Source organism: Petromyzon marinus, chromosome 51 (assembly GCF_048934315.1).
Source record: "Petromyzon marinus isolate PM22_M1 ecotype Great Lakes invasive population chromosome 51, UKy_Petmar_22M1.pri1.0, whole genome shotgun sequence".
Taxonomy (NCBI): Eukaryota; Metazoa; Chordata; class Hyperoartia; order Petromyzontiformes; family Petromyzontidae; genus Petromyzon; species Petromyzon marinus.
The window spans coordinates 10,172,478-10,196,540 of record NC_133717.1 but is presented as its reverse complement, the minus strand read 5'-3'; the positions used below and the strand labels follow the sequence as shown (position 1 = coordinate 10,196,540).

General features: G+C 49.4%; 1 protein-coding gene across 8 annotated transcripts in view; it reads right to left on the bottom strand.

Moving 5' to 3' along the window:
- Positions 1-24,063, bottom strand: part of LOC116953433 (dystrophin-like) — a 373,535-nt gene that overhangs the window by 57,285 nt on the left and 292,187 nt on the right. For all 8 annotated transcript variants that reach the window (XM_032973644.2, XM_076074969.1, XM_076074971.1 and 5 more), the window contains one exon: positions 22,861-22,921. In XM_032973644.2, coding sequence (XP_032829535.2) covers positions 22,861-22,921 — 61 coding nt within the window. The remainder of the gene's footprint in view (positions 1-22,860; positions 22,922-24,063) is intronic.

The window sequence follows — 24,063 nt, the reverse complement described above, 5'->3', positions numbered from 1 at the left end:
CTTCCTCCAGCTGCCTCCCTCTCTTCCCTAAGAATCTTACCCCAATGGCCATTCCTGTCCCCCCATTATCTGTTCACCACAGGCTCGAACGTGTGACCCCGTTGGTGCAGCATATTCGCGAGCAGACAACTCCGCACTTCTCATGGCAAGTGTGGCGGTGCTGCGACCAGGAGAGGGTTAAACCCTCGCACAGACCCACACTGAGACCCAGAGACTCACAAAGACCCGCACTAAGACCCAGAGACTCACATAGACCCACTTTGAGACTCACATAGACCCACACTGTGACCCAGAGACTCAAATAGACCTACAATGAGATCCAGAGACTCACGTAGACCCACACTGAGACCCAGAGACTCACAAAGACCCACACTAAGACCCAGAGACTCACAAAGACCCACACTAAGACCCAGAGACTCAAATAGACCCCCACTGAGACCCAGATACTCACAAAGACCCACACTAAGACTCAAAGACTCACGTAGACACGCTGAGACTCAGAGACTCATACAGACCCACACTGAGACCCAGAGACTCACAAAGACCCACACTGAGACCCAGAGACTCACATAGACCCACACTAAGACTCAAAGACTCACGTAGACACGCTGAGACTCAGAGACCAATAAAGACCCCCACTGAGACCCAGATACTCACAAAGACCCACACTGAGACCCAGAGACTCACGTAGACACGCTCTGAGACTCACATAGACACGCTCTGAGACTCAGAGACTCACAAAGACCCACACTGAGACCCAGAGACTCACGTAGACACGCTCTGAGACTCACATAGACCCACACTAAGACTCAAAGACTCACGTAGACACGCTCTGACACTCAGAGACTCACATAGACACGCTCTGAGACTCAGAGACTCATGTAGACACGCTCTGAGGTTCAGAGACTCACATAGACCCCCACTGAGACCCAGATACTCACAAAGACCCACACTGAGACCCAGAGACTCACGTAGACACGCTCTGAGACTCAGAGACTCACAAAGACCCCCACTGAGACCCAGATACTCAAAGACCCACACTGAGACCCAGAGACTCACGTAGACACGCTCTGAGACTCACGTAGACACGCTCTGAGACTCAGAGACTCACAAAGACCCACACTGAAACCCAGAGACTCACATAGACACGCTCTGAGACTCAGAGACTCATGTAGACACGCTCTGAGATTCAGAGACTCACAAAGACCCCCACTGAGACCCAGATACTCACAAAGACCCACACTGAGACTCAGAGACTCACGTAGACACGCTCAGACTCAGAGACTCACACAGACCCACACTGAGATCCAGTGACTCACATATACCCGCACCTCCGATTAGTATGGTTGGCTACTTATGGTACAAAGGAAGTTCAACATACATGCACAGATATGAGCTCCTGTTAACAACAACCTGACGATGCTGGATGTAATCTCCAGTGAAACGTCGCTACCCATGTAAATGTTGTGAGATCACTCTCACAACATTCACTCTCCAACAACAACACCGGTAACACTGCTGAAGCAGGCATACATCGGGCACGTTTGAATCACACGGCACTTTTATTTATCGGCCATGGTCGGGTGGAGGAGGGTCTAAGACACACACTTTGACATGGCCTAAACCAAAATAAACCAATGATGAATCGATAAATTATACTCAGAATCATTTGTACCGCCTCATTTGTATCAGTCTTTCTCCCATTCTCTGCTATGTCTATTATCAGCGTCCCAAGGAACGTGAGCATATCGCTTACATACAATGCGAACAAGCCTTACGATCAGATACATTTTCGTGCAACAAAAAAGAGACTTCAATGCATGCATTGAAGTCGGCCATTCTTGATGCGAGTAGCCAATCACCAAACGTAACCAACCAACGCTGGGATTATTCTGCATCGTTACAGCATGAAGTGGGGGGGGGGGGGGGGGGGGGATGCTGCAGTGGCGTGACGCGGCTAACAACGGACTGCAACCCTCCACATCCAGAGGGTCTCCGGTTTACATCTCCCGGCGTGGCACAGTTGAAGCCGCGGGCAAAAGGTTATTTTTAAATTGGGTACACTCCCGCTCCTTCCAGCACGTCTGGCCAGCGTAGAAGAGTTCGGCCAAAGACGCTGTTCTCCTAGAGGGGCTCTCTCGAGCTTGCTCGCCCCTCGAGTTGAGGCCCTTCTGGCAGCAGTGGCATGAGCAGAGCGATTACAGGGCTGCGCTTTTTTTACCCTTTTTGCAGCGTGGAGCAAAGCAAGTGAAACAAAAATGGCAAAGAAAGATTTTTTTTGTTCATTCAGCGTTTGCCTCTGCGCCCCTTGTTTCCGATTACCGCTGCGTCCAGCCAAGTCTGTCGTTGGCGTGCCCCGGCTGGGCATTCGCATTGCATCACCGCCCGCACGTATATTAAAAAAAAATAGACACACGTCAATGGACAAACACGCGCGCTGGCGTCTGCAGGTACGAAAGCGAAATAAAGTGGAAAGACGAGAGGCGTCGTGGCCTCGGTCTTCTGTGAAGTGGGAGCTCCATTATTGACGGGGCCTACAAAGCCGGATGAACGGCCGTGACCACATGCACACTTTTTTTAAAGAGACGCCCTGCTGTAAAACATATATGACGCGCCACGCCGGTCAGTGCGTCGTGGGTGAAGGCGGGCGAGCGTACACGTGGGGGACATCGTGCCGAACAACACCACAGAGCAAGATACACACCGTTACGTGAACTCCCACCGTGTTAACAATAATAATAATGTACCTTTATTTGTGAGACACCTTCCACCAATGGCTTCAAGGTGCCTGAATAACTTGGCTGTTCAGTGAATGGAGAGTAGCGAAGCTACTGAACTGTGTAAGGGCAGCAGTAATACTCCTAACCGCTCATACGAATCGATGATAACGAAAACAATTGACTGCCCTCTGTCAATCCACGGCTGCTCAGTCGGTCGCGGGGGATTTGTTTAACCCCACGTCACCGCGTTGGTTAGTGGCAGCTGGGATAGGTGGGCGCTTAGCGCACCGACGTGCATTTCTTTCCCAGCCGTGGCTCGCATTGGTGGCGAGTAGCGACATCTGACCCGGTCCCCCAGGGTGGAAATGCTCTCTGAAATGTCACCAATCTGACGGGAAGCCTTCATAATGGCATCCTCTTAACAGCACCAGCCTGGCCCATCAAAGCAACCAAAATTCAAATTTTTGCATAATCTTTTCTTTTCATGGTTTAAAAAAAAAGCCAAAAGCCATCTGATGTATTAAAAAAAAAAATTCCTAGAAATATGACCAGGAGCAGCGATGCGTTTTTGGGTTGTGCCACACATTGATTGGCACGACGTCCGACGTTTCACCCTGCTGGGTGCTTTTGTCAGGACTCTGGAACCGAGTTCCTCAATAAGGTCTCAACATATGCAGCAAAACGTTGGGCATCGTACTGGACAGCATGCAGTACGAGACAAAAACGCATCGGAGAGCTGCGCATCACAGCCGCAGAAATCTACGCAGCAGCAGCAGCGATGCTGGTTTATGACAGTTCTTGGTCTCTGTTAGAAGTGGTACCTAAAACTCCTTAAAACTATTTTTTATTTTACTAGATAAGGTCCACTGAGCTACATAGCTCTTTTTCAGAAGCGACCTGGCCACAAATGATAGCTCAACAAAGTGGATTTTCATCGTGTGGAAATTTACAGCAGCCAAATACTCTATGGGCGTGTGTTCTAAGTGTGGAGGGAAAACCCGGAGGACCCGGAGAAAAATCCACGTGACCACGGGGAGAAGACGCAAACTCCAAATCTGCAAGCGTCAGGGTCGGGATCGAACCCACGGCCACCTGTGTGCCAGGCGAGGTAGTTAACATTTCGCCACCGTGGTACCCTGACAAGGCACACATTGCTCCATACATGACCTGTCGGTGCCCTGCGTGCAAAGGGCATTTCGAACTTAGTCCAAAGCTCCCCGCAGACACGGCGCAGCGCTGAAAGCTCGCGTCTCATTGGCGAGTCATCTGCTTTGCTTCTACGGCGGGGGGGGGGGGGGGGGCGGCACTTTCCTCACCTTCATCCTTGTTCTGCTCCCTGCGGTGTTTTTCTGCCGAGGATTACCGAGACATCATGAAGTCAATAATCCTGGTGCGCTCCGCACGTTACATTTATCCACACGAAGGAGCTGATATTCAAACCCGAATATCCCCGCACGGAGCAAGCGTCCGACCCAATGTAATCCGTAATTAAAATTTGTGTACTCAAAGCGCGGATGCGACTTAAGCGAACACACTCCATGCATCGTGTGCAGAGATGCACATCGCCTTGACCTTAATCCGGTCGTAATTGCATGAATACACGAAAACTATGCCGGACTATTTGCGAGTCTCTTAAAGGGCGATTTGTTCAGCCCACACTGCAGCAGAAGGTTCGCATTGCTTCTGCTCCCCAATGCGTCTGTGCCTGCCAGGCAAACTCCAGAGACATGGAAGATTTTCTTCACAAATTCTGGCAAATAGCCTGATGAAGTTGGTTTTAATCGCCGGCGAAACGTCGTTCTCAAATTGAAAATGTCGTGGGTCTCCTCTGCAACATTCCAGTGGTGCTAAAGTAGTAGCCAAATGGCACGTTTTGTTTGTGTGACAAACCTTAATAATTGGCTGTGTCGGGTGGTGGTGGTGGGTTTAACGACACATTTTTTTAAATTTACGCAATCTAATACATAAAAACTTTGTTATGAATAATATTGGTCGCGACCGCCTACTACCGCGACTACTATTACGTGTTAAACAAACTCCGAGCTCGGTGACATCAGAGGGGTGGCCGAGGCTTACGTTCATTTGGCGACGATGCCTCTTCCTTCAAGCAAGGAAAGCCTCGCCCGATTCTCAACATTCGTCAAAACCATTAATGAGGGACTACTGCTGTGTGGCGTTATCGTGGTGTGGTCTGGGACTGTTTTGTTGTCGTTTGTGCTGCCTTGCCCAAGATCAGGCACATCTATCTATCTATTTTTTTTAAACGCACGCTTTCGCGACCAATATTATCCACAAGAGGTTTTTGGGTTGGATTGTGTAAATATAAATGTGTCGTTAAACCCGCCGCCACCTGACACAGCCAAATAGTAAGGTTTGTCACGTAAACAAAACGCGCCAATACGTTACTAGTTGGAGAGTGTGCTGTACTCCATTACGGATTATTTCTTCATATTTAGTGACTTCCTTACCCTTGTCTCTATTTTGCACTCCTTAAATGTGTTTTTTTATTGTTTTGTCGTTCTAACTTTCTGGCCCGCCCCATACTGGACATCTGTAACAAGCGAGAGCTTCATAGCTCATCGGATTCCTCTTCCTGCAGTCTAAATAAAGACTCTGATTCTGAGTGTTTGGCTTTATTTGGCAGAAAGCCAGAGCATCACGAGGAAACCCACCATGCACACACTATAGGGTATAATTAAGTGCTACATTAATATCACCACATTGCGTTAATATTACGACGATAATGACAACCATTATGATCATTATGCGATTGTATTTATTTACCAGGGAAAGCCCCACCGAGCGCCTATGCTATTTTTCAGGACGGTCCTCTCATCTTTGGATGTTTGGCTGAGTCCGTTCAACGAGAGTTTGTCTTCGTGTGGGAGGGAAGCGGAGAGGAAAAACCCAGCACGCGTATCGTGGGGTGACACTCAAAGCTACGCACAGACAAAGCCAAGAATCCGCTGATGCACCGGTCGATTACTAGCCACCTCCCAGCTAAAGCCTACATCACCAAGAACCACTCCTGCTTTAGCCTCCGAGATCTGACAAGACCAAGCACATTTGTCGTGAATCCAGTTCAAAATTGATTCACGCTATGGGGCTCAAGGTCCTCAAAGCCTGCTGTGGGACTCAAAAGTTCTGTGTGTCTATATATCTGTCGAGTGTGGCCGTGTCTATTAAAGTGCCCCTGTAAAGTCTGTCTGTCAAGTGCCCAATTCTATGTTGAGTGTAGCTGCCTTGCTATATAGTCATCTGTATCACGGGACCTTTTTGCCAATTGTATGAAAAATAAGAATAGGGTTTACCCTTTCTAGCAATAAAACAACAGGTGTTAAGATGTTCAAACACCAAACCTGTTGCAAGGAATCAAGTCTGCATTAATCACACACAGCACTTTTGGTGAATATGCAAACAAACGATCTGATAATATTTGCATCGTCTTTTAAACTGATTGGCCTACACCAGAGACAGCCTTCTTTAGTGCCAAGTCTCACCAGTGTCAAACCAGAGAACGCCAAAAAGCGAACAGTACAAAGACAATGCACGTGTCAGAGCGTTTATAGCTTGGCGTGAGCAGCTATTTCATGCCACCTTTTTGCTAGTCTTAAAGTATGAAAAATAAGAATAGGTTTTACTCTTTCTGGCAATAAAACATGTGAAGACATATTCTTGGTTCTTTCGGTAAAGTCACGTAGAAGGGAAACAATAAAATAATAAAAATATAAAACAATAAAATTCTCACGACGTTTCGACTGCAACACAAGCAATCATCATCAGGTGTGAAAACCACCACAATAAAATTTATATTTTTATTATTTTATTGTTTCCCTTCTATGTGACTTTACCGAAAGAACCAAGAATATGAATCCCTGCAGTCACGAAAGCTTTAATGTTTGAACGTTCACCGCAGGATACCTGTGGTTAATGCAGACTTGATTCCTTGCAACAAGTTTCTGTTTGTTGTTTTAACATGTTAACACCTCCTGTTTTATTGCCAAAAAGGGTAAAAACTTATTTTTATTTTCCATACATTCACCTGCGCGCGCGCGTGTCTCCATGTCTGGAACATGCTTGCCACGTGTGTGGGGTGCACATAGTGCAACCAGCGTGCCTGTGCGGTACACGTGTAAAATGCTGTTGTGTGTGCGCAAGTCAGTCGACCTCTTCCTCTCTGTGTGTATATATGTACATGGTGATAATAAAAACTCGTGGTGTTATGAAGCGCAATTCGCACGATGCCTAAAAGTGCATCGCACGAAGCTTAAGTTAGCGAGAGAGCCTATTAAAAACAGCTGAGTTTTTTTAAGACGCAATTTAAAAAGTTTAACAGATTCGGATTTCCTCACGGGCCGAGGAAGGGAATTCCCACAAATTGTGGAGACTACCCGCAAAGAAAGATCTCCGTCTTCTCCCACGGAACAAAGTCTGGTATGTAGAATAACGAGTAGGCCAGAATCGGCAAATCTAGGTTTTCACAGTGGAATATAAAACGGTCTGGTACCTCTGCGTCTGTATACATGTAAAATTCTGTAGAGTTCCTGTGTGTCTGTTCAGTATTTCTGCGTGTCTGTTGGGTACCTCTGTGTATATATTTTTTATAATGCAGCTGCTGCTGTGTATCCCTAAGAATGTGAGTTTCTGTGTGCGTTTATCAAGTATCCAAGCCTGTTGATATTCCTCTGCCAATGTGTTTGCAAAGTGCCTATGTGTGCGTAGAATACCTGTACATGGGTATGCACGCCTTTGAATCACCCAAGTCTGTACGTCTATAAAGTACGGCTGCGTGTTTCTTAAGCACGTGGAGTGTGTGTCTGTACGTCCGTCAAACCTCCCTCTGTGTTGACATTTCGGAAAAGCGCACCTGTGTGTCTGTACATCTGGAGAGTTCCTGTGTGTGTGTGTAGGGTATGTATGTGCATGTCGATGTTTGTCAAGTGATCCTGTGTGTCTATACGTCTGCCGTGTGTCGCTCGCTGGGTGTCTGCATCGCTGTCACGTGTCCTTGTGTGCAGGAATTTTTGCCAAGTGCCAAATTGCGTGTGCGGGTTAGTCTGTCGAGCATCTTACCGACTGGATGAGTATGTTAAGCCGCTATCTTTTGTCATTGCTTATGAATGTAACAAAGATAATCCAACAAACATTTACATTCTCAATCCATCAATGGATGAAGAATTCCAATGTTATGTCGGTCATGGGGTTTTTTTTTTCAACCATACTTCACCACGCCGGTCAGTGTGGATTTTGAACATGGCGGGAGGGGGGGGCAGTTAAGATATGATTTGACACTTGATGTTAGCCGTAGCTGGGAATCCAACTCAGATAACTCGGGTCCGTAGTGTGGTGGGTTAATCACTGTACGACCATTCCATCACTAAATACTAAAAATATATTATCCATATACGTTACTATTTTAGCACGGTTGGTTACGTACTGTGCAAACGAAGTTCGACATACATACGTACTTTTACTATTTACCATTTTATTAAGCAGGTACAGCTTACGGAGCTGTTAACTCTTTTTCACATGCGACACGTCCATACATGATAGCTCATCGAAGTGGCTTATTATCTCATACGTAGGAATTTATAGTGGCAGCCAAATCATCTTAACGCGTATTTCTAAAAGCGCAGGGACAATCCCACGTGACCACAGGGAAGAGGGAACACCCAAACTCCAAATATACAACGGGCATCATGGTCGGGATCAAACCCACGACCTCGTGTGTGCCAGGCGAGGGATATAACATGCTTTTCCACCAATGCTTTTCCACCAAAAGAATTTGAATTACAATCTGTACATTCATCCTGGCGTGTGTCTCCATCTGTAGCTCGCCAATTGTTTCATTCCTTCCGAGATTAGGAAGCCAATGGACCGATGCCCTTTTAAATCTCGATTGAAAACTAATTTCTTTAGAAATGCTCTTTGTATTTAGTTTGTTGTCCTTTCCCCACACCTCCGATGAGCACGGTTGGGCGACGTACGGGCCGGAAGAAGCTCAACACACATACCTACGCACATACTTCCCCGCGCGTCTCGCCATGCTCATTCACACTGGACACAGGATCCTGGGAACAGCTCCTGGTGGATAATGGGGTGGAGCACTCGAAGGCAGGGACCCGTCCACCACGTGGGGTGGTGACCTGGCCCAGCGGCAGGCGCGTTCTCGTCCAATCCAGCAGGCCGCCCTGTTTAATCCCGCTATCACGCGTCTGCCTGCGGTACAGCGGACGTTCAAAGATCCCGTGGTGCGATTTGAAGAGAGTGGGGGGGGGGGGGGCACTGTGTGCCGAGGTCGCGGTTCCGAATTTGCCAAATTTGAAGAGGTTACCTGGCAAAGATTTCTCAATTCGGTTCACACTTTGCAATATCGACCCCCTCCCGACTGTGAAACTGCATCTGTGAAACGGAGCGTGTTAGCCTCGCGCCATGAGAATGCCGTGAATATCAAACGTTCTAAGTTATTATTAATAACAAAGCAACGGCCACACAAAGCATTCATTCATCATAAAATAAAATGAAAGCAAGTCACCGAATGACAGCCTGATTTACGTTCCGCAAAGTGGCATTTTGCTCATAACTCTTCCCACACATTTCTTGAATTTACATTTTGTCAAAGTTTGCCCGCCTTCCAAGCCCAAGCATCATCTTTTCATGGTTCCGCCTCAAAGTGCAACCCCCTCCCCCTCTCCGCCCCCCAACCCACCTCCCCCAATCCTTTCATTTTTTAAAATTTTTCCAATGCATTTGCCGAAACTCACGTTGGTGAACTGCACCCGTTAAAAGCCCTCTCCAGCGCAATCAACCCGCCGATCTGTAATAGCCAGAGCCGGATGTTTGTCTATTGTCTTAGCCTGGCCCGTCGATATGGGTTTCCGTGCCAGCCAGCCATCAGTCTCCGTCTGCCCGCTGCCTGCGAGTAAATTAATTCAATCAATAAACAGGCTCATTAACAAACGGGAACACGCGTGCCTCGCGTTCAGTGGTTGCGGCGCCGGCGAGAGCCAGGGGCCCAGTTCCCTCGGTGTCCGTTTCGCACATGCGCGCCCGTTTCAACATTGTGCTTGCCTCAACTGAGACAAGCCCGGGCACTTATAAATTTCAAGAGCCATCGAAGCGCTCGCTTTTTCCTTCACGGGCCAATGGTTTCCTTTTAAGGTAAAGGCGCAGCCCTGCAACTGCTCGCCCACGCCGTTGCTGGCGAGAAAAGCCTCCGCTAGACACGCGTATTTCCGAGCGTATTTCCCGCACCTCCGATTAACATGGTTGGCTACGCACAATGCGGAAGAAGTTCAACATACATACATACATGCGTACATTTGGTCTTCCTCTTACATGATGTCCAGACATCTTTGGGGGGGGGGGGGGGGAATGTGGGAATACCCAACAGTTTACTCCAACGCATGTGGATCTGCTCATCGAAAAACTGTGGCATAACCATTTGCACTACTAGGTCTTCTTATTCGTTTGGCTTTTGTTGATGTACGGCAACAATCATAATGTCACTGCTGTACACGTATGTACCTTGAACTTCTTTCGCGCCATACGTAGCCACCCGTGCTAATCAGAGGTACGAACAGTAGCTGGAGGGATGCAAGAAACTCGCGCCCTTGCTTCAACTGCCGCGCCAGATCGAATCGAACCGGTGCCCTCTGAACTGCAGGTCCAGCATGCTGACCATTGAACCGTGGCAACGTGCCTACAATTAGCAAGATAGGCTACGAACGGTGTGAAAGAAGTTCAACGTACGTACAGGGGCAGTCCCTTTTTCTCAGAGTGGCTGCAACATCAAACTTATTCCTTTATTCAATGATGATTATTTATTAACGTCATTATTTATGCACACGTTTGCTTATCAGTTTTCAGGCTTGCGCGGGCAGAAAGTGAACACTTAGAGGGCTTCTAAAATTGCCTTGATGTGGCTAAATGAAATTTCTCCTGGAATGAAATAACAAAACAGACGGCTGCGGTGAATTAAATTCCCCCGTCGTTTCAAATTACGGCATCCAATAAACCGAGAAAACCTTCCAACACCCCCTCCTCCCTCTCCACCATTATATAAAAAAACTCACTAAATTAAGGCACTTTTAAATAACCGCACTTAGGGAAAGTGGCTTTGTACAACACCTTTCCGCAGAAAGCACATCAAAGTAACCTTATTAAGACACACGTAACGTGATTTCGAATGCTGGAACGGTAAAGATAGCAGGGTAATTTTCCGGCAGAATTATTCCCACGGTGCTCTACTTAATGGCACGCTTTGACAAGTTTTTACTTTGCATGCGGATGATATCGTCCGCATGAGAAGCACAAACTGAGCCACACGGCCGGGAGGGGGGGGTTATAACAAAAGGCTGGCAGCCGAGCTTCTGAGTCAAGTTGCCGTTCCCTCGTCTCCAGCTATAAATTGTAGTAATTTGAAATTAGTCCAAGGAAAGTTTTTCTCAGGGTCTCAAGACTTTTTTTTAAGGCGGATAACTGCATTGGGATGTTTGGCCTGTTCAAATGATTGTTTTGGCTTTCATGGCGAATAAGAATTGGATCACCCCCCAGAGATATGCCACACGCATGACGGGGTTGAACAACTTTCAACTGAACATATATGGGGCATATATGATACAAACAAAAAATAATAAAAAGGCTTTTTAAATCAGAGGCGGACCTAGTAACTTTCCATGGGGGGGAGCAATCTCAAATATCAAGTTGTTAACTTAACGCCCCACATCAATAAAACTTATTCAAATAAAAAAAATATTGTAAATATCAACAAAATATTTTAGCGGTGTCAAGGAGGAGGGGGTTGGGGGAAGGGCGATCCCCCCCCAACGCCCCCTCCCCCATCCCCTCACACCTTATACCCACCACTGTTTGAAATGAAACGCTTTTGAAAGTTACCATGAATTCTACGAAGAGCATACAGCTAGACGCAACGGAGGTATGGAGCACAGTTACCACCCACAGTCAGCACAGAGGGAAAGACTCCTCGCCGACACTGTAAGCAGAAACCTGCAATTCTTTAGGCCCATCAAGTGCTCCAAAACCACTCAAATGTGCTCTGCAGTATCAACCCCATCTCAACCATTTCACACCACGTGCTGGAAGCTTCTTCTTTTTCTTCTTCGGGAGCTGAGCATCCCCCCAGCATGTGGAGCGAAACGTCGGACGCGGTGCCGAACACAGCGCACGGTACGACCTGAGAACGCATCGGAGAGCTCCACCGCACAACCGTGAATAACCTACACCACCAGCAGCAGCAGCAGTCAAAACCATCCTGCAAGACTCCACTGGGGCGACTACAGAAAGAGGGGCACAGCACCCATGGAGTAGACTTGGATTCAAAATTCCAGACTGGTCGGGCTTAAATCTGCAGTCAGCTGATCCGTGAGGGTAAGGAATGGGAAAGATGGGTGGATAAATGATTGAATTCGGCTGTCGCCTGATGAAGCTAGTTGTAATTTACTGGTTAAAACGTTGTACTCAGATTGTAAATGTTGTAGATTTACTTTCCAACACACCGGTGTGCTGTACTAGTAACAAATTGTCATGTTTTGTTTACGTGACAAACCTTATTCATTGGCTGTGTCGGGTGGTGGCGGGTTTAACGACATATTTATATTTACGCGATCTAACCCAAAAATAACCTCTTATGGCTCCATGCTGTTGTCTGGCATGGCGCTTGAAACTTATGGATATTGGCCGTGAAAGCCTATGTTTAAACTATTAAAGCACATAAGCTATTTTTTTTATTTTACCAGGTAGGGCCCACTGAGCTATATAGCTCTTTTTCAGAAGCTACCTGGCCATAAATGATAGCTCAACGAAGTGGCTTATCATGTGGAAATGTATTGCAACCAAATACTCTAAACGCATGTTTCTAAATGTGGAGGGAAAAACCGTAGGACCGGGGAGAAAAATCCACGCGACCACGGGGAGAAGAACACGCCAACTCAAAATATACAGCAGGCATCGGGGCCGGGATTAAACCCACGACATCCTGCATACCAGGCAAGGGGATTAACATCTCGCCACCGCAGCGCCAGAGATCACGACCTGGGCCGCCAACACGGTGGCTCAAACCCACCTCATCGTGAGTCTGAACCCGGGAGATGCGGACAAGGTGCTCGCAGAACACAACCAGGTACCGGCGCAGGAACCTACGGAGTCGAAAAAAAACACGAGACTCGCCTCGTCCACAAAAGCTTGACAGACCGGAGAGTTAACAGGATGTGTCAATGGCCGCACAGTTTCACGAGCGAGCTGATGTGTCGCCTGGCCACACACGTTGGAGAGAGAGACCGCAGCACTCGGCCCACGTGATGGGCCCACTTGGCACAGCTGGGGGGGGGGGGGGGGTGACCACGGTAAAGCCGGCAAAACCCGCCAAGCTTCATCGCACCCGGCGCAACTAATTTATTTCGCTCTGCCCGCCCGGCTCGCTTATTATTAATAACAAGTTGCTAATTTTAACGGAACGGCCCCCCCCCCATCCCCTCCGGTGGGAAATTCGCAAAGAACGGTAAAAGGTTAATTGGTGTTTGACACGAGCGCGCCGTGGCTTGGCTCCGGAGGATTGTTTCGTCGCGTGCCCCCTCACACCAAGCGTCAAAAGCTGGCGGACCGGCCGAGGCGTCGTCCCCTTCTAAAGGTCGGCACGCTGAACGTGACAACGCTCCAGAAGCAGGGGGAGGCCGCAGCTGCAGTTCTTGGAGGGGAAACCGCCGATGGGAAGGCAAAACCTGCGAGAGCACCCGCTTTCCAATCCCAGCTCCCCCATGCCCAGCCTTGCAAAAAAGCCAATGGGCACTTTTTCAAGTCTTGCCCAGAGGTCGGCAACCTGCGGCTCCAAGGACGTGCATTGCGGCTCTTGAAATTTCGAAGTTTTTGTTTACGGAATTCGAAAAAAATTGACACTTGTCATTTCGGTTGACCACCTCTGGTCCAGCCGATGCTAGCGCCACGGGTTTGCATGGCGGTGGCTGTTTAAGCTCTCCGACGTGCGTTCGGGTTGCGTCTGGAACTAAGGAAGAAGGGTCCTAGGACATGATCGGGGAATGCCGGGACATCACGCCGAACAATCTTGGAAGTTAAGCATTGGCTGAGAGGCTGGCTGAGTGCTTGGAAGGGTGACTATGATGCACGCCGGGCCACGTGGTTGTATCATTGCATGCCTGCTGCCCAGGCACGGCAAAGACCTCACTTAGTTGGTACTTAGCAATCACCAAAAGGCAGTGCAGAACAAAATACATTGTTGTGCTGTGATTCTACGCTCCCGCGTGTATGCTCCATGCCTTTGCCAACCCATACTGACCAACGAGGTGAAGTATGGTCAAATCATCCCCATGACCCCACACGGCATGGGGCGGTTACTCATCCAGCGGTAGATTAACCCGAGGGCTTCATATGCACACGCCCGCCGGGCAAAGATGCAAACGAATTGTTTTTTTGGTGATCATCAGAAGGCAGTGGAGAAAAATTTACATTTTTTAACTGCAATTCTACGCCCTGATTCTACCCTCCCCCCGCCCCCCACGTCATAGGTTGGTGGTTGCTCATCCAGCAGTAGATTACGGAGGCCGAAGAGGCCCCTTTAACGGAGTCAAAAAGGGTGACGCAATTCCGGGCGACGTGCGTGGCAAGGCACTCTCCCCTCGCCTGCACGTCGCTCCAAATCCGCCGAGCGGGCGGGGAGGGAGGGGGTCAGCGGTGTGGCCGGGAATCGGCCCCCTCGGCACCCAGCGAAGAATCGCGCGACCCCCCACCCCCGGCGGCCAGGAGACCCAGACCTGGGCTAGAACTGAAATCCGAGATGACCCACATTGCAGGGAGACAACAGACGAGCGAGAGAGACAGAGAGAGACCTACTATCGCCGCCGCGGGAATGTGCTACGATCTAGATAGGGCTCGGTCAGACCCAACACCACCACCACCTACCCCCCCCCCCCAAAACGAGGGGCGCGATTCCCGCAGGCGAGATAAGAGAAGCCCGCCCCCACACTGCCACTGTGAAAGGTCTTTTAACGGCAAATGACGGAGCGAGCGAGCGACAGCCGCCCGCTCGACGATTACACACCGCCTCTCTCGAACGATAATAATGTTCAAACTCGATTTGGCGCTTTCGTGACTCAGGAATAACTCTTTGGTTTTATCGGTAAAGTCACGTAGAAATAAGAAAAAAATATACATAATAGCATACCTATTATGCATACATATTATGCTATTATGTATTTGTTTTCTTATTTCTACGTGACTTTACGAAAAAACAAAAGAGGATAATAATGTTCATCATGGCAATGATCGGTGGAGAGAGAGGAAACAGGGTACGGCGTAGGAATGCACTTGGACGGTCTATGGGGGTGGGTGGGTTGGTTGGGGGGTGGGTGGGTTGGGGGAAAAGTCTCCCCGCATAAATTCGGGTTCCGGTTACGAAACAAAAGACATTGAGACTCGAATTTTAAGGCAGCAGACGTCTAGGTATACAGCAATCACACGCCCTACTTACAATACACACACAGTGGACGCTGGCTATTAGCACACCTCTTAAACGAAAACTATTTTTTTACTTTTTAAGGTAAACTATATTTTTTTTACCAGGTAAGGCCCAGTGAAGCTACCTCGCTCCACTGGGGTCAACGAATTGGCGAATCACGTGGACATTTATCGCAGCCAAATACTCCAAAACACGTGTCGATTTTCACTGTTTAAGGGGGAAAAACACGTGTCGATTTTCACTGTTTAAGGGGGTAAAAAAAACAGAGACTCGGTGAAAAATTCACGCGACCACGGGGAGAGAGAGACGCAAACTCCAAGTATACAGCAGGTGTCAGGGTCAAGATCGAACCCACGACCTCCTGTATACCAGGCGAGGTAGTTAACATCTCACCCATGGAGAGAGACGCAAACTCCAAATATACAGCAGGTGTCAGGGTCGAGATCGAACCCACGAACTCCTGTATACCAGGCGAGGTAGCTAACATCTCACCCATGGAGAGAGAGGCAAACTCCAAATATACAGCAGGTGTCAGGGTCGAGATCGAACCCACGACCTCCTGTATACCAGGCGAGGTAGTTAACATCTCACCACGGAAAGAGACGCAAACTCCAAATATACAGCAGGTGTCAGGGTCGAGATCGAACCCACGAACTCCTGTATACCAAGCGAGCTCGTTAACATCTTGCCACAGTATCGCAAGGTGAGCGTTTCTTGTATCGCAAGTTAAACTTCGCCTTCCCTTCGCCACGGGTGTAATGTAAGCAAGTGTTGCATACATCAGAACCCTCGTTATATAAGGTGTTCTTACAGCCAGCTTCTGCTCTGTACATACAATACAGCACGGTCACAGAAAAAAAGCCTCAAGGATAGTTGTGAGTGAATGAATGAAGCAGCATTGTCTGCCTATGAAGTGAGCACACACACACACACACACCGTGTGCGTAGTCTATGGTGTGAAAATAGTTTAGCTACAGACGATTCAGTTTCCAACACACAGCACCCCCCCCCCCCCCACCTTGACAAGATGCGTGACTTAAGAACACCACCACCGGTCTGCATTGACCGAGGGAAGTTTGAGACCACTGATTGCCCCCCCCCCTAAGCTGTCCAGACAAAGATGCCCTGAAGGCAGTGCCGGATTAAGCTAGTGCGGGGCCTGTAGCATGATGTTATAAAGGGGCCCTAAATAAAAAAAAACACATACATATTAAAACACAAAGTTTTTTACTTGCATAGTAAAGTAATTGTATTTCTTCATTTGCTATACAGCCAGATAATGCGACAAATCGCTAACTTTAAACACCCAGTCGTTCATAAAAGTTGAAGGCGGTATAGTACTATAGTAATAGAGCAAGTGCAGAATCACTGAACCGGAATTGATAGCTTGAAATAATTTAGCGCGGGGCCCTTGAAAGTGCGGGGCCCGTAGCTACTACTACATATGTAGCTACTTTTGCTGCTGCGATAATCCGGCACTGCCTGAAGAGTATTTAACAGACAGTTTGAGCGAGTGCTGCTTGGCGTACGAGGGATGGAGAGTGGTTATAGCACCACCACCACCCTGACCGCCTTTGTCTCCCCAGTGCTGGTGCGTGCGCTGAGCGCCAGGTACTCATTTAAGGCCGAATTAACCGAGTTGACTGAGCGACGTTTCAAAGGAACGTTCAGATGCACACCGCTGGTCACCGATGTTATTTCATGCCCAGAAATCAAAGCCCGGTGATCAGGATGATCCGCAACTCCCCCCCCCCCCCCACCACAGACAATGTTTGCGGATATATAATTTAATTCGACTGTTGGGGCGTATGCTGTTAAGCAACCACTTGTTAAGGCTGGCACGGCATTATCAGCAGGTGGTGTGGCTAGCAACGTGCCCAGCCTCCCGTGTCAACCCCATTGCCGATAACAACGCATTACATCGGCTACTCATTTGAGGCCGAGTCGACCTAGGGGAGGTCCAGAACCGGTTCAGAAATCTCTGGGCAACGCAGTGCGCAAACCATTGTGTCACAGTTTTATATGCACACACACATACAATTACAAAGACAATTACAAAGACAAAGATTCCCCGTATAGCCTTAACAGGCTGTAGGGGCAAGTGCTGTTAGCGAGTAGCACCTGTGAAGGCCGGCACGGCACACGAGGGGGTGGGTGGCCAGTACCGCGCCCGGCCGCCTTCGTCTCCCTAGTGGCGATGTTTACACACCGCACCGGCTACTCATTTGAGGCCGAGTCGACCTAGGGGAGGTCCAGAACCGGTTCAGATATCTCTTGGCAATGCAGCGCGCCTTGCCGTTGTGACACAGTACCCCGTGTACACACACGCACAGACGATTACACAGACACACACAGGCATTCCACACCAAGCCTCACGTTAGCAAAGAAACATTCTTGAGAATTTAGATTGAGGGTGGAACGGGGGCCCAAGGACAAGTCACAGACTGCACCTGAGGCACACGGCCGCATACCTGGCCGGCCCCTGCAGTATAAAGGGCGGCCGTGTTATAAACGACGCCTGCCCCCCCCTCCCGCTGTGCCCTGTTTGCGCGGTCGGCACTCGGCTTCAGAGCGAGACACTCACTTCGCCATACTGCGAGTGACAGGCACCGCGGCCAGACATCGCGATAACGGGAGACCAAACATTTTTTTTACAACCTTTGAAAACTGCAAGGCAAATCGCCTTATCTAATGGAAGAGGTAAAAACACGTTGCCCGATAAGTTGCATGCACCAGCACAGGCACTGTGTACTCGTGGGCCCTGCAGCTTCATTAGGCCCTCTTAGAAGTTGTACGAATGGTTAACCGGGCAAAGGCGCAGCCCTGCAATTGCTAAGGTCGCGTCGCACTGCCGGCGGATAGGGCCTTCAGCTCGAGCCGGGGGTCGGCAACCAAAAATAACGAGAGACTTTTTTTTTTTTTACAATTCGGTCAAAGAAAAACTCAACATTTAAAGAGGCGCAATGCACTGTGTGGTGAACGCGAGAGACGGTGGTCCTTGACAAAGAACGAGTCAACAAGCAGTCATTAAAAAGAGCCACCGCGCGCGGCTCCGGAGCCGCAGGTGTGCAGCCCCCTGTGCGAGAGAGAAGCTCTCAAGGAGCGCCTCTCGAAAGAGGGCACCGTGTTTTGCTCTATCCACGCTGGCTATGTTTCTCGCAAGTGGTGGGAGTGCCCACACTTTGCCCCCATCACGCGCGGATTGCCGATCACAGACAAAATGCAGTGGACAGAGACGGTGGGCGGGGAGGGGAATTTAACAAATTTGGACGATTCGGTTTCAAATGCCGCGCCGGAAAAGTATGGGATTTCGTTTTTTTTTTTACATTTAGCAATTGAGCAAGAGGCAGCCGTGTGTTTGCAATGCATTCATATAAAAAAAGAATTCTAAACCGAAACCACAAACTATTTACTGGGCAATGGAAGCGCCACGCGGTAGACATCCCAGACAGACAGTCTGCCGTTACGCTCTGCCACGCGCGTCTGCATGGAAGGGAGGCGGGGGCGCAAGTCGAGGCACGGTTGCCAGCCCCTGTAACCGTTCACCTGCAAATTGTCTACGCTCAACATGAGCGCCATACGCCGTTACAAGCTCGAGCGTCAGGATCGTTCGTTTGTGTTTTTATTTGAGATGACAGTTTCCACGGCGGAGAAGTTCAGGAAAATGCAATGAAGGAGGGACTGTAAAGGTATTGCCGATGTAACCGACGGCAGAGCCTCCCGCTTAAGCGAACTCTGCGGGCTATTTCGTCTGCTTTTCCACGCTGAGCACATGTGTGGGCATAACCCACGACTTTCCCCACCAATGTTTCATGGAAGAAAATGATATGAAACCTGTGACATCTGGCCACAGGGGACTAAAAGGGGGTTGGGCATGGGAAAAGTGGCAAATGGCATTTGTTGCCATCTTTTTTTTATGTATTTGCTCCAGGTAACTTTCTTGACATGATTTCAAAATATTATTTTCACCCATCATGTTAAATGTTGCCACAGTGTCATGGTTAGCACACAGAACTTTCCATCCAGAGGTCATCGGTTCGATCTTACTCCGGCAGTTAAAACAATGGGGCTAGTTTCTTAAATCCCTCCATCCCTGTCCACTCAGCAGTATCATAATCAGAATATTTTTTTTATATACTGGATGAATCCGATGACTTATGAAGCTCTTTTTTTCACAGATGGCCAGTATAGGTGGTCGGCGCATCGTGTGTAGTTCAGGAAAGTGTTAAGCAAGTGCAAACTCTTCGATCCTTTCCAGAAAGTCTGGCCAGTGCGGTAGGGCCCAATGCCATCGAGCGGGAGCTCTCTAAAGCTCCCTCTCAGCGGGGGCCTCTTCCACCAAGTGGCGAGACCAAGCCACTTTTACGTTCAGCGTATATCCCAACGACAGCCTTCATCTCAAATCCCCTCCCTGTGCGGTAGCGAATCTGTTCCTTTCCCCCCCCCCCCCCCCCCCCATTTTTTAAAACCAGCACAAGCTATACGCGTTCCGTAGCACGGCGGTGGCTGTTCAAATATTTTGGAGGGGGGTTGTGGGACTTGCGACTTTGGCCGCATCGTTCCCTCCCAGCAGTTCGCCTCCTCCACCACCACCACCAAAGCGAGTGTCAACGGAGGGTTCACGTGGTCCAGGGAAGCCGACATTCTAATGAAAAGGGAAGGGGTACGTCTAATAGAGATGACCTTAAAACAACACAGGGGTGACATTCCAATTATGCGAGGGGGGGGGGCTACAAGGAGTCCGTATGGGAACGCTGTGGTGGGGGTGGGGGGGGGGGGTGCTGGGTGCTCATAAAAAAAAGTGTCCGGACAATGCACACAACGACGAGCCGAGCCATGATGCATGGGAACAAATCACGGCCTCGAGAGCCTGCGCACATTGGTGGGTTGGAACTGTATGCGCGCGTGCACGTACGTATGCTGAACTTCTTTTGCACCGTACGTAGCCAACCGCGCTCGGCGGAGGTGCCTCTGTAAGTCGCGGCAGCGCGTCTTCGCGTCAGCTGCCGTGACGCGGCAGCTTGGCGAACAGCATCGCACATCATGAGACCTCCTTTGGCAGTAACAAGATATAGTAATAGGTTTTACCCTTTTAACTGGCACAAAAAACTGACACCTTTGTTCAAGGCATCATGTTTGCAATAACCACAACACAAGCAGTCAAAATGCAAACAAAATGAGACAACTCTGAGTTGCACGCCTTTTGGCGTCTTTTGGTCCAACACCAGTGGAGACTAGGCTCTAAGAAAAGCCGTCTCGGGTGTGGACCAATCAAATTCAAGGACAGTGCATATTATTATCAGAGTTGTCTCTTTTTGTTTGCATTTTGACTGCTTGTGTTGTGGTTATTGCAAACATGATGCCTTGAACAAAGGTGTCAGTTTTTGTGCCAGTTAAAAGGGTAAAACCTATTACTATAGCATTGCACATTTAACGAAATCGACAATAAGGATGCCAAACTAAACACAAAGAGCAGTTCTAAAGAAGTAAGAAAAACTTACTTGGTAAACATCTACATTGGGAAAAAAACCTCACCCTCCCGCCCTTCAACCCCCACCCCCATCCCGCTCCCCCCACTTTCTTTCTAAACTTCTTCCCTCACCTTCCGCTTACCCATATACAAAAAAAGTACAAACACCCCGGTCGCCCCCCCCCCCCCCACCATCGCTCGGTGGGGTGTGGCAGCAGCGAGCCCCCCAATCTCTCCTCCCCTCCTGCTCTCAACTCAGGCGCACAGCGCTTCGGAATTATGTCCGCGGAGTTTCTGTAGCCCCCCCCCAACCCCCACCCCCCCCCCCCCCACATATCGCGGTATCCGTTGCTTTGTACCCCGGGGGCTTCTACTGAAATAAAATAAAAACATTAGAAAAAAGAGAAAAGTCGCCGTTATCCAAAGAAAACATATTAAGGGGCAAAAACTGGACAGAAATAACAAACAAAGCGAATGGGCGCTCCTGGTGAGATTGATCACCGTGCACGTCTGGAACTGCGGACGTGTGAAGAGCGACTTGATATTTGGAGTCCAGCGCTTCTCCTTTTCCAGTCAGTGCAAGGCAACTCGCTGCCAATTATCTCTCCATTATCCAAGCAAAATTTTAAGGGCGGACGATGCTCGATTATCTCTGCTCACGGTGTGTTTGTTTTTAATCCAGGAAAACTTCGCGGAGTCGAGGAATAATAAATTGCAGGAGGGTCCTGCCAAGTGATCACACAAGGGGTGATGTTGCTGCGATGTGTGTGCGTTTGTAAACCTCAAGCGAGTAATTTTGTAAGTCGTTTTTCAGCATTGGGATGTTTAGTCAATACCAGTTACATCGTATGGGGGGGGGGGGAGGGGGGCGGGTTCAGAATCAGAATGATTTATAAGACATGAACGCTTAAGAACCTTAGCTCGAATTGCACTAGTTCTTCTCACATTTACCCAGGAAAGCCTCTCCTCCCCCCACCCACCCTGGGTTCTCAATGCACCTTTTCACGAGGCTTCTGCTACGTTTTCGCAGTAAATGGCTGACCATTTGCTCCCAGAATCGAGCGATTTGCGGGTTAATTCTTCACATTTGGACAAATCCTCGTTGTAATGCGTCAAGAAGGGAGGGGGAGGTGTCGTAGGTCCCAGTGCTGCTCTCATCCCCAGCCCCCTCCACCCCAGGCCGCGTGCGGCGAGGCCGCAGTTTCGCGACGCAGAACACGCGCGCGCACACTGGCGTCCCACCACGGCGCTTGCCTCTGTGTCGGGCAAACAATGACGCCACTGAGAGGGCGCTGCCACGCGAACGTCTCGTCTGCAAAGGCCGCGCACAAAGGGAAGGATTGTTTTTGCCTGTTCAGGGCAACCCCAAGTAAATGCCCCCGAGCATTTGCCGCAGCTGATTTGCCGTGCAGCGCTCGTTGTTTTTTTTTTGTTCCTGCACTTATTTAGCCGGGGAAGGCTCCCCCCCCCCCCCCACCGCCCCCCTCCCTGGGGTCTGGAGACTCTTCTTCAGGGGGCTCCAGCTGAGTTTTGCACTCAGGGGGTTGACCATCGCTCTGCGTTTTACAAATCGAGCGATGTGCCGGTAATTAATTTGGACCGCGACACCGGCGCGCGCGGCCAACTCTTTTTCCGAATATCGTCACGGGATCTTCAACGTCCGCCGTGGAGTATTTACCAGGGCGGCCGCAAGGGCTCGAACCGCGCGATCGCTCGATCGTGTCACCGCCCATACCGGGTGCGCATTCACAACAACGAGGAAAGAAAAAAAAAGTTGAGGCTTGTGTTGCGTAAGATTCTTTGAGACCGCTCAGCATGCGTTCGTCCTCGGAAGTGTTCGATTTGCGACAATAACGATCCCTGTAGCGGTTGCGCCGCTCGTGCAGAAACTAGCTCGACTGTAGGCCGCGATTACTCCATGGAGCTCGGATAGCAGCTCTGCCGGGGAGGGCGTGGGCCATCTTCTGATGAACGTGGCCAGTTTTCTATAGGGCAAGTCCCGTACAGCAACACAACTTTACAGTATAGTTTCATTGATATCGGATCAACTTTACGGGGAGTTATCGTGCCCCTCCTTAATATACAGACATACGAATGGACAGAGCACGTGCTTAAATGCTTTCAATGCCACTGTCGTGCGACTGCTGTTGTTCGTGTATGCCCGACGTGTGATGACTTACTTGATGTAGTAGGGGACCTTGTTGGTGGCGAGGGAACATTCCCAGGAGCCCTGTAAGGAGCCTGCATCGCAGTGGACACGCAGATCGAACACACGCACACACGCACAAACAGGATTTACACAAGGCACTGGCCGGGCTGGGCACACAGACTGTGCTAAGTTACCACATTCGCAAGTAAAGAAATATTCAGGGATATGACTGTAATCATAATAATGATGGTCATAACATAGTTCCCCCAATGTGTTTTCACGTTGCACCAAGGCACAACATTAAAGAACTACACCTGGGAAAGCTGTTCAGCACAAGTGTGAAAACCTACACAGAAATAGTAATCTTGTTTAGTCCTTTGTCAATATATTCCTTGATAAAGGCATGCCATATCGATCTTGGGGGGGGGGTTGCTTGACCATACTTCACCAGAATGATGAGCACAGAATTCATGAGAGGCCCACAACTGACTCAGGCATCATTCACCGCTGATGTTAGCTCTGGCCAGGAGATAACTGCGTTCATGAGGATTTAGAATTTTCACTGATATTTGATGCAGCTCGAATTTTCTGTGAAACCAGGGCCCCTTGAGCTGCTGAGGGGGGTGAGGGGGGGGGGGGGCTCTCGAAACCACGTGCTTGATTACCCATGACTAGAGCCGCAACAGTTCTCAGACCTTTACAGTCATGGCCGTGGAGCTGCCCAACTTGCATTGACCCACCGCACACTGGAAACACCGCCAGTTAACCGTGCCCCGAAGGACGACACAGCAGCGGCACTTGTTGTTAATTGAACGCAACAATCATCGCGCGTGGCGAGCATTGTTGGGTGGACAGCCAAGTATAATCAAACCGCTCGCCAGTCAGAGGCGTGTGCCGACAAAATCAAATTATTAAAACGAAAGCGGGACTCGGATAGCATCATACCTTTCCCAATGGCATTTCCAAGCCGGCACGGGGGAGGCCCCTTACGGTATGGGGGTAATTTTCCACTGGCTATTTTCCATGCCGAGCTGTGACAAAACCACGCTAACGCTGGCCTCTCAAAAGGCGTCTCTCGAACCTGGCTCGGAGCCAGGGAGGTGCCAGGGGCTGGGGCTAATGACGCAGTCATTGTGCGCGACGTCCTGGCTCGGAGCTTTTGCAGTGGGGGGAAAAAACAAGCCGAGCCACACTGGGCTGGCCCGGCACGGCTCGGTTGTGTGAAAGGGTATGA